This window comes from Gymnogyps californianus, unplaced genomic scaffold, assembly GCF_018139145.2.
Source record: "Gymnogyps californianus isolate 813 unplaced genomic scaffold, ASM1813914v2 HiC_scaffold_102, whole genome shotgun sequence".
NCBI lineage: Eukaryota > Metazoa > Chordata > Aves > Accipitriformes > Cathartidae > Gymnogyps > Gymnogyps californianus.
Window position 1 is genome coordinate 152479 of NW_026113983.1, and position 12054 is coordinate 164532.

At 40.8% G+C, this 12054-nt stretch overlaps 1 protein-coding gene across 1 annotated transcript in view; it reads right to left on the bottom strand.

The window, feature by feature from the left end:
- Nucleotides 1–9238: 9238 nt before the first annotated feature.
- Nucleotides 9239–12054, bottom strand: part of LOC127027903 (sodium-coupled neutral amino acid transporter 9-like) — a gene marked incomplete at its 5' end in the record, with an annotated part of 35748 nt that continues 32932 nt past the window's right edge. The window contains 2 exon segments of the mRNA XM_050913765.1: nt 9239–9341; nt 9343–9402. Of these exon segments, the coding sequence (XP_050769722.1) occupies nt 9239–9341; nt 9343–9402 (163 nt within the window).

Consider the following 12054-nt stretch of genomic DNA (forward strand, 5'->3'; position numbering starts at 1 on the left):
TACAGCTTTCGTGTGCTTCAATAAGGCATCACAACACATTGTTCTTGAAATAAGAACAGCAAAGCAATCCACAGAGTTATACCAAGTTTAGCAGTGATGATGGAACTTGCCAGCTGGAGGGCACCCCCCTCAGGTGTGAATAGCTGGAAACTGGACATAGCCTGGAGCAGCTGTGGCTGTGTGTACCTGTAGCATACCAGCCCATCCGCAATTGCTCCCTCCCCTTTACTGTCAGTGGGAAACATACGTCTTGAACTCTTGGCTAATACATAACATCAAATCAAAATCCTTAGAGCTAAAAACATGATGTTTTATTGTTCCTGAGAGCCAGGCTGTCAAGTTGACCGCAATCACATACTCATCCTCTTGGTGGTCTGGATATCAAGGTAGCAGCATGATGCAACTGATCATAGCCCAGCATAGCCAAACTTCATGACAAAAGGGTGTGATGTGTACTTCAGGGGTTCAAGCAACAGCATATAGATGCATGTTATTTGTGTGTCAGGCTGTCCTGGTTTCAGCTGGGATAGATTTAATTTTCTTCCTAGTAGCTGGTATAGTGCTGTGTTTTGGATTTACTATGAGATTAATGTTGATTGATAACACACTGATGTTTTTAGTTGTTGCTAAGTAGTGTTTATACTAAGTCAAGGATTTTTCAGCTTCTTGTGCCCAGCCAGCAAGAAGGCTGGAGGGGCACAAGAAGCTGGGAGGGGACACAGCCAGGACAGCTGACCCAAACTGGCCAAAGGGGTATTCCATACCATATGACGTCATGCCCAGTATATAAACTGGGGGAGTTGGCCGGGAGGGGTGGATCGCTGCTTGGGAACTAACTGGGCATCGGTTGGCGAGTGGTGAGCAATTGCATTGTGCATCCCTTGTTTTGTATAGTCTAATTCTTTTAGTATTATTATTGTCATTTTATTATTATTATTATCATTATAATTATTTTTCTTCCTTTCTGTCCTATTAAACTGTCTTTATATCAACCCATGAGTTGTTTTTTTTTTTTCCAATTCTCTCCCCCATCCCACTGGGTGGGGGTGAGTGAGCGAGTGGCTGCATGGTGCTTAGTTGCTGGCTGGGGTTAAACCGTGACACAGGCATATCCAGCAGTGCCCTCTCTAAATAGGTCAGCACCAGAATGTGAGTGCTTAGGCCTCTAGATCCCCAAAAGAGATTCTTTCTACTCAAGTTGCACAGTCAGTGGTTCCTCTGTAGCCCGGTCACTGGAGGAGAACTTGACACAGACATACCTGATGGGCTATGCAACTATTCATCTGCTGAAGAAGAACTGTCATCAGGAGTGCCAGATCAGGGACAGTTTGTAGTTAGGTTAAGCAAAACTGGATTAGTTGCTCTAAAAAGCAGTGTGATACAATGGACAAGCAGTGGGGCTGATGGAGAAACACATGGCAGAAAACTGAGTTCTGAGTTTTCCATGACTATATATATTTCGGATTAACATTTTAAAATAAACATGGTCAGAAAAGTTCACAGCTTCTCTCCAACTGTCTGCTGGCTTGAGGTTTGTGGCTCTAGTCAGTAATGAAGGTAGTGAACTGCACTTAGAAAAGGGAGGATCTTTTAAAGCTCTGGGACCATTCCTTACAAGTGTTTTTGAAGAGGACAGAGTGCCCCTAGTGTTTTTTTCTTCCCCATAAATACATGACAGCATCTACACACAATGGATTATTCACCAAATTTAGCAGGTTCAGCTTGGTGCATACTTTCCGTGTTGTTCAAGTGCTATAAAATACTCCACAGAGAAACGCTGCTGACAAATAGCTAACAGGCAAGTAACAAGCACATAGGGGAGCAACAATGCAACTACGCACAAATCCCAGAGTGCTTATAAATTTTTGCCCAAAGAGTCAAAAAAAAGCAAGATCCACCCTGGGATGAAATAGCCAGCTGAGGGTACTTTAAAGGTATTCTGGTTCTTCTTGTATCTTCCAGTTATCACTGCACAAAAAACCCATGAAAAAAATCGAATTGTGCTTCCCACTTATATTCTGTGTTTTACTTTGGTACTCACCTCTTCAGTGCTTTTTTTAAAGATAAATCTGTTATATTACGCTCAACAATATAGCATGTAAACTGTGATGCAGGTCCGACTGCACCTGAATAACAGCTGCTGAAGTATACCCAGCTTCTTGCGTGGAAAGCTGAGTCTCACTGTTTCTGATGGAATCTTCCCCTAACTGCCAAAATCTTTTCAAGAGCAATTTCTCCAAGGCCTGAATCAGTGCCCATTGAAAGCAAAGAGAAAGATTCCTATTGATGGCAGCCGGCCCAAGTAAGCCAGAGGTCTAGGCTGCCCTTGCCAGAAAATTTTGTTTATGGGCATTTTGATGACTTTTAAAGCTTCTCTTTTTGTAGTTGTCTTTCTTATGGATCTTACTTTTCAGTAATTTTTTTCCAGACACTTCACATACTGAATAAAGCGGGGTTGATGTGTTTCTATCCCTGATTCAGCACAGAAGATCATTTTATCAGATGATTAATTTTTAAGAGACCCGCTTTAGTTAGGGTACACTGGGAAGCATATGCAACGTTAAAACATTCTACTGTCCAATGGCCTGATTTTCCCTGTATAAACACATGGGATGAAGGTAAAAGACTCAGTCATGTGCTAAAGAAAACAGTGTGGTGCCCTCACAATAAAACCATAGAAGCCAGGTTTTTAACAAGTTTACCCAATGGTTGAAAGTTTACTTGCAGTTTGGCCTCAGAGGTAAGTATAGGCATTCCAGTGCAGATGGAGATTGAGGGCAGATTTCACTGTGGAAAGAACTAGGACAGTCTCATAAGCTCCCAGGGAAGGTGTGGGAGCCTGTGGTCACTTACATACTCCTTTGATGCCACTAAATAGCAATTTATTACCAAGGTGCAAATCAGGTGAACAAACCTGTCTGAAAGGGGTTCATTGGGGCATCTGAGTTATCTACAAAAACAGACAGGAAAGGAATGAAAAAACGTGCACCTTGTAGGTAAGTTTATTTCTGGAGGAGCTCTAGCCCATCATTTATTGCAATTGCTATTATGGGGTAGCTTGCTGCCTGCAGAAAAGAAGTGCTGTCTGTGGTATAAACAAGTGCACTCAGAGTGCAAAGACTGTTGTCTTCTGTCTTTAACTAAACTTGTTTTCTTCTGTTGGAGTAGGAGCAGGAACAGTATATGCAGTTGCAACTCACTGTTTTCATAGATCAATATTGGTTTAGGCCAGACTTCAGTTAGTCAAAAAAAATCCAACCCCCCCAGTATTAAGAATAGCAAATTTTGTTACACCTTCAATATCCCAGCTAATAATTCAGAGAAGAAATCACAACTAGCTGGAGTTTGGCTATCAGAGGTTACCCCTCAATTTCTCACTCCTTTGGTGTACAACGTATCAAGAAGAGAGACAGGATAACACTTAAACCTGAACCACCACTGTAAAAATAGTTAGGGAGTTGGTGGCACCATAAAGAAATGTGAAGTGATTTCAAGGGCTGAATAAATCTAGTTTCGGGAAGAAGACAGTAGCTTCCCGGACAAGAGTAGGTTTACTCTTGGTAACTTTCACAGAAGCAGGATATGATCTTTTGCCCATTATTGTCAATCTGGCTGCACCCTAAATAGCAGCTATATTTCCATAACAGAGGAGGACTTATGCAAATCCTCCCTCTCAAGCCGGACTGCAGACAGGATAGGTGAGATTCAGCCTTCCCTTCTTAAAGAGTGCTGCGCTCCTATAGGAGAAGAGATGCCGTGTGAATATGAGCTCTCCCAAATCCCAAACCCACAATGCCAGCACAAAGCATCAGCAGGAATCATCTTCACTGCCTCTGCCACCCTGTACCAGCCCAGACCCCTTGAACTCTTATGCTGGAAGGTGAAGAGATCTCCCTGAGTTTGCTTATGCAAAAAGACCATTCAAACAATGATGAAAAGAAACACATGGACAGCAGTTTTTAAACAGTCTTTGGGCTATTGGAAATAATTCAACGAGCTTTAGCCAAGCTGCAATATAAACATACTAAGAAGGGACCAAAAATGTTTTATATAAAGCCACATTTTTCATCTGGACTGTTTAATCTACTTCAGGATAACAAAAAGGAGGTATATGGGAAAAGACACAATTCAGTAAATTTGAAAAAAGAAAAGGACCCTTCCTGCCCCACTCAGATCAGTTGGTGTTTGGAAATACAAACCACAGAGCAACAGTTATGTAGCACCGGTTCCACCATCTGAAATTACAGGAGTGAGAGGTAGAGAGGATCTGGCAAGTTGAGTCCTGTTCCTTTCCAAGAAAAGTTTAATGGTATTCTCAGCTGCAGAAGAAATTAAATATGCTGATTGTGACTCCAACCTCACAGAATACCAACTCAGAGGGAAAAGCTTACACTGTACTCCCCTGTCAAGCATGGTACAATCAGCTAAAACAAACATGTTGGTGCTTTGCATATCATTAATATTTTACTTCCTATTAGGAAGTTATTGAGAGCTCTGCTAAAATAGCATTTTCATTACTGAAGACAGCCCCCAAATTTCATGAACTGTCCATGGAAATGAATTTCTGCTTCTGACTAAAGGTAAGAGGGACACTGTTTTGCTGGTACAGCTGGTACCAGCTATTACCAAGCATTAATCTTTTCCCCATTATTATTTTTCCTCATGTACCTTCATATCCATTATAATCATGACAGATGTTTAGTGCAACTGTCCTGTGGAGCAAAACATCCTGAAAGGCAAAAATATACCTTCCAGAGGCTACCATGTCTCTCACCTCCCTTACTACCATTTTGCTGCAGACCATCGCCATTGCAGCATCAGTCTGACTGCACAGTACACGAGTTGCTGGGACTTCCCAGAATGCAGACTGTATCTCAAAGATTTGACTGTCTAAATTACTCCGGGAAGCCTCTCCTCCTTCCTGTAGCAGCTCCAGCATTCAATTCTACTGTCGCTGCCTCTCAGCTTTCCGCTATTATGCCATATTGGAGGGACATTCATGAACATGGGCCACAAAGGAGTTTTAAGCAACCTTAGGGATGACTGTACATTCTTACATGTTAATTAACTTTTGCCCAAAGTCCAGCACTCAAAGTTAGGAAATGCCAGGTCTGAGCAATGATAGGGAACCAATTGCCATTGCAACCTTTGCACTCTCAAGCTGACGCCCTATGGAAAAAAAGTTATGTGATCATGTAATCAAAAGCCAACCGTTGTGTGTAAACCTGTGGAGGAGGGGCAGTCTGGAAGTTGGGTGGACAAACTGTCAATCCAACAAAGCATTCAGCATTGCAACCAAATACCATTATCTTTACATATTTTTTGTACGTGGAGTTCAAAAGGCTGAACTTTTAAAGGAAATGTTACATAAAATGTCCTCCCTGAGCCCCTCCATTTAAATTATGCAATGTTTGAATCCTGAATGCTCATTTTTGCTGCGCAGATCACTTGAGCTACAGGATTTAATACATTAACATTACATTATTAATCCAGATAGAACAGGAAAAATGGATTTGTAGGAACGGATGCAGCTGTGAGTGACTGGAAAACCAAGGGGAATCTGAGAGCTAATAAGCACAGGAGAGATTTTGAAGACTGCTAGAAGCTGAAAGGAAGAATCTGGGCCATGATAACATTAAGAAACTGGAACAGCTAGGCCATTACAGAGAAGGCAATGAGGTTAGTACAAGCTTGGCTATGGAGAAGGTAATTTTTTTTCTCATCATGGCAGAAGGCAGACAGAAAAGCTTCATCATCTGTCCTTATCCTTAGAGAGTATGACTACTTCTGTTCAACACAAAGCTCCCACTGAAAAACAATCCCTCGGTCTCGGTGCTCAGACTGTGTGTAATCACCCACAGACATGTCCACAACTTCACCACACAGACATGTCCACGACTGCTCTTGGAGCTTCCTGTGAATTTCCCTGGCTACTGGTGCTTCGGCAATGTCTAAAGGTCATGCTGGGTTAATGCCTTATATATCTTGAGATCTGGATTTTAGCTTGATGATATCAGCACAGATGATTACAGCTGCTTGAGCCTCATGCAATGAAAACCTCAGTTTGTATCACAGAGTTACCACATAATATGGAGGGCTGGATTTTCAGAGTGCAGTGAGGTAGGGATGATGTCAAACAAAGAGCCTGGTACTGTTATGAAGAAAACCTTGGACTCAATGCCCAGAGCTGACAGTATTTCACCTCGCAGCTTACTCCAGCAAAGCTCAAATGTAAAGACAGAATTCAATATTTCCAGCAGAATTTTTTTTCTTCTATGAGAAGGTAATAAATGACATTACACAATACACCATCGGGTCAATATATTACTTTTTCTGCTCCATTAAATCACATGATGATTTGCTGGAACAGAGAACATAAGGAATTAGAATTAGCTGGCCATCACTGCAGGTCGCATGGGCAAGCAGGATGAAGTGTGTGTTTGTGGAGAACTACATTTTGTGCTTGCATGAAAAGAGACACTGTAATCTACTTCTGGTCTTTTAGACCATTTAAGTTGCCATTAAATTTTAAAATATTACTTAACTTAGGATGTTGACTGTTGTCAAAGAAAAAAAACACTGAAAACTTCATTCTACTTACACACTCCTAACTTGCTTCTGGCACTTGTAAATATCCCAACTGCATGTAGTAAAATGAAAAAAATACTTTCTCATAAGAAAATGTACTTCACGTGATGACCGTGTTTCTTATATTTCTTATCACTTTAATACTTATTAATTTATAATTCAAATCAAAACTGTGAAAGGCCTGTATAAATAAACAGTGCAGAAAGAACCTATCTCTGTAACCCAGAGCTAAAACCAGGCTTTTAGAAAAGTACAGAATAATTTCCTTCTAAATATTAACTCAGATCATTGTACATTGCACAACTGGAAAAGAGAAACAGATAGAAGATGCAATTAAGACACTTCACCATGAACTCTGTCTTACTTGGGAATTTCTGTTGAACTACTAGATCCTAAGAAAATTTAATTCTGCTAAAATAAATGGGCATTTTACTATCAGCTTCAATGGCAAGGATTTAACTCATGGGATCATATCCAGATGGAACATGGAAGGACATAATCAAATTGAAGTATCTGCACTCATCAGGGTTTGTACCTAAATTAAGCACTGAATCTATAATAAATAAGCACAAGAGCTTAATGTGAATTGGCCAATGATGCTTGAAATCCTGCATCTTTTGTCGTTTCTTTTTGGTGTTCAAGTACTCTTCTGTATCAAGTAATGCGGAGAGTTTAGCAACATATTACAGTTGTGGGACTGTAAATTTGTAAAATTTGTTGGAAAGAAGGGGAGGTTTGTTGGAAAGAAAAAAAAATACAGAAAGTTTAATTTGTGAAATACACTACTGAGAACATTGAGGGAACTCAGCCATCAAGTTACATGCAGTGATGACTACCTAGACATTCAAAGAATTTTACGGGAGAGGTCAGACCCAGTCCCTAAACAGCAGGTGTGTAGGCCAGTGCTAAGGATGTGAGTCAGTGAAAAGGGTGGACAGATATGCCTTAGAGAATAAGGAAACCAAGCAGTGGAAGATAAGAGTACACAGGGATAATGACCAGGATGGGGCAAACACATCTCTCTAATACAGAACAGATGGTGGGTATATTTTCCAATTCTGATTTAAAGGCACAAAAAGTTCCACAAGACAAAAAGAGAGAATCTGAAATAATTATTCTGTTCTGCAGATAATATTCCAAACCCATATGCTCTTGTATTTCATACAAATCAAGGGATATTTATGCAAGTCAGTGCCCTTTACACAGTTTGAGGAGCCTAACTCAAACAAACAGATCTACATCATTACTACAAAAATTCACATCATTTCCCAGAGAAGCATGGTAAATTATCTAGGTTATGCTTTTCATTGTCTTTCTGATGAAAATACGAACTCTTACCCTGCAATGTAATTCTCTTTCCCAACTCAACTTCTACTTCACAAATATTGCATCACTCCAACTTTTTTCCTCTTTTACTTACTTTGGAGTTTAGCATTGCTCAGAGTCCTCTTTCAATTATTCTACATTTGTTGATTAGTTTATAACACTGAAATTCTGTACAAAAGAGGAGTTTTTACTCTCTCTCCCACCACAAAAGATGACATTCCACTAGTGTCTGGCAACCTAATTAATGCATGTTTTGGGTTAAGACTCAGACTCACAGATGGCAGGTGAAGAAAGGTGTCTGTGTGCATACACATGTACGCCCTCTTAGTTAGTAAACAAGAAGTTAAAAACAACAACAACAACAACAAAATCCTTCCCAGATTCTTCCAGCTTCTGTTAAGAATTATCTAAAACTTAAATTATTTGATTTAGTTCACAATTCTGAAGAGTGTTAGCTTTGTCTCTCTGCTCAGGTCCAAAACGTCTAGAGTAATGTAGTTGAACAGCATAGTGAGAGACCACTAGATTAAGACCCTACAATGGAGGGAGCAAGCCTGTGATGAACATTGTGTCCAACATACACCCATAAAAGCACATGCAACTCCTGACAAAACAACTTCATAGCACATAATAGCCTAGTTAACAGAGTTGAATGGCTTTTTTCATTGTAAGATCACAAATAATTTGTGTACATATTGGTTCTGAATAAAACACTGACATGAGTTTATTGTTTCTCTTAGTTGGAATTTCTTAGAGGAAAAATGTTGCCAAAACAATTTAATAGCATATGCAAAATTAAGAGTGCATTTTGACCCAAATGACTATAAATTAACCTAAAAAAAAAAGGAAAGACAATAATTTCTTCATTTTCCAAACAAAACAGGAAAATAACTGCAACAAAAGAGCATTTCAAACAGTCACTGAACAATACTGTAAAAGCATGTTTGTCAATAAAGGTAAAGACAGTTCCTTTAGAGGAAAGAGGAGTTCTACAGCCTAAGGTTGAAAGATGTGTGATTTGAGAAGCGTGCTGTAAAATTAAAATATTTGAGCTTCATTAATCCTTGATGTACGTTCAAAAAAACCAGAACTACCCCACTCAAATTTGAACCATTTCACTTCTCACAAAACTGTGGTTTTAGAGGAGCAAGACAGGTTTCCTTTCAAGCACCTGAAAGATGTGTTTTGAATTTGTTTCAAAGGTGCAGCTTTTCTCAAGATCATATTGAGGACTGTTCCATTCTCATGCGTGATAGTATTGCTCAACGCTGTTGCCAAATGTCACAGTACCACTTGTGACAGCCACAGGAAGAAGGGGGAGTTTTCACAATAGGAATTGTGCAATCAGATTAGCCAGTCCAAGGAGGATTATAAAGATGTGAATGATCAATGCTGGCCACGTCAGCTGCCCAGCATGATGCAGGGATCACGTAGATGAGGCATGGTTACACGAATACAAAGGCCAGACCACATGTTGCTCCAGAGTATCTTAAGAAAGGGAGGGAAGAAAAAAAAAAGAAAAAAGAATGCTTTGTGTTAACTCTTATTTCTTGTTGTCATTTTTCCCCTCAAACCAATGAACAGTCTGACTGAACAACGACTATTTGCAGTCACTAAACATTGATTTCTGTTCCTTCACTGGCACTGAATTATCCCCCTCTGTGTTGCTCAGCACCCTGCCCACCCATACCTGCACTCTCACATGCCTCTGTTGTGTCAGTCACATCCCCAGCTGCTTCTGGGGACTGACTCTCTATCTTTGACTTGATGTTTTTACTTTCTTCGGGGGAATTTGTCAACATGCAACAGAAAAAGACTGGACGGTGCATCCTTTACTGTCAGAACTGCAAGTCTCATTGCACCCCAGCCATCTGAGGACATGTCCTGGTTTAACCCCAGCCGGCAACTAAGCACCACGCAGCCACTCGCTCACTCCCACCACCCAGTGGGATGGGGAAGAGAATATACAAAACAAGTGATGCACAATGCAATTGCTCACCACTCGCTGACCGATGCCCAGTTAGTTCCCGAGCCACGATCCACCCCTCCCGGCCAACTCCTCCCAGTTTATATACTGGGCATGACGTCATATGGTATGGAATATCCCTTTGGCCAGTTTGGGTCAGCTGTCCTGGCTGTGTCCCCTCCCAACTTCTTGTGCCCCTCCAGCCTTCTTGCTGGCTGGGCATGAGAAGCTGAAAAATCCTTGACTTAGTATAAACACTACTTAGCAACAACTGAAAACATCAGTGTGTTATCAATGTTATTTTCCTACCAAATCCAAAACACTGCACTATACCAGCTACTAGGAAGAAAATTAACTCTATCCTAGCCGAAACCAGGACAGGACACATGTTAAAGCATGTGAGCATGGAAATTCTCTTGAATCTGCAACTTCTATTTTAAGTTATTTAATGACCTCCTAACAAACCATTCTCCAGATCTGAAAAGATCAACATGCCCTCCTGGTAACATGATCAACCACAGCAAGTGAAACATTTAACTGTTCTTTTTCTAACCATTCCCTTGCTTACCAAAACCTTCTCATTATTTTCCCCTACTGCGAGTTTCCACCTACTAAGCTATACTGCAGCCAAATGTGCATTATTAACTAACATCATATTTTATTTCAAATATTTAAATATTCCTTTAGACAGTAGAAACATCATAATACAGACTGACTACCTGCACAACAAAATAAGACTACATAGACAATTTATCAGCTGGAAATTCACTGTTCAAAATGTTTGATTACTATGCACACTGAACACATTTGCAGAGGAGTCCTGGTTTCGGCTGGGATAGAGATAACTCTCTTCTTAGTAGCTGGTACAGTGCTGTGTTTTGGATTTAGTGTGAGAATGATGTTGATAACACTCTGATGTTTTAGTTGTTGCTAAGTAGCACTTATCTTAAGCCAAGGACTTTTCAGTCTCCCATGCTCTGCCAGCAAGCAGGTGTGCAAGAAGCTGGGAGGGAGCATAGCCGGGGCAGCTGACCTGAACTAGCCAAAGGGGTATTCCATACCATGGAATGTCATGCCCAGTACATAAACAGGGGGGAGTTAGCCGGGAGGGGTAGATTGCAGCTCTGGCATCAGTCAGCGGGTGGTGAGCAATTGCATTGTGCATCACTGGGGGTTTTTTCCTCCTTTTTTTGCCCCCCTTCTTTTTTTGTTATATTCCTTTTCATTACTATTATCATTATTATATTTCATTATTATTATTATTGCTAGTATTATATTTTACTTTAGTTATTAAACTGTTCTTATCTCAACCCACGAGTTTTACCTTCTTTCCCAATCCTCCTCCCCATCCCACTGGGAGCGGGGGGAGAGTGAGGGAGCAGCTGTGTGGTGCTTAGCTGCTGGCTGGGATTCAACCATGACAGTCCTTTTTTGGCGCCCAATGTGGGGCCTGAAGGGTTGAGATAACAACAGATCTGACCAGAGCGTGTTAAAACGAATTTGTTATAAGCATTCATTATATTAGTTCAATAGTCACTGGTCACAATGTTGGTTTATTGGCTCTTGGAGTTGTGGCACTCGTTCTTAGAGGTGTGTTATGTATCACCTCACTTGCCATATAGAGTCCCTGTGCTGCTGCTTATCACCCATAAGGTGAGGTGGATTAAGGTTTTCGCTTTGCTTTACTATGTAACACTGGTTTGTGGTACGATAAAATTATCGGTCGTGGGACTAATACGGTATTTGTACTCAGCATTGCCATTATCTCCGTACTTCGGGAGCTATCTAGCGGAAACTATTAATAATTACACCCTTTACCTTTTCTCCTCGGAGAGCCAATCTATGGGGGAGACACCTTCCTTCACCTTCCCCTCCTCCTCCAGGCTAATTACAGTAGTGTTTGAGAATTTTGAAAATTTTGAATATCCTTGGAATGTTGAAACTAACATGGTCCTATTGCTAGGAACCAGCATGTTCCTGAATGTGGTTCAGGTCTTGTTCAGGGTTAAACAACTATTTAAGAGGATCACCCAGAGATCTGCCCCAAGGCTGGAGAGTTATGAGTGGCAGGGTGTGTGGGGTAGCATGGGCAAATGCCTAGGACGGTGGGCACCTCCAGTGTTTTGCAACTTCACCCTTGAACAAGTGCAGAATCCTGAAAAACTAGTAGAACA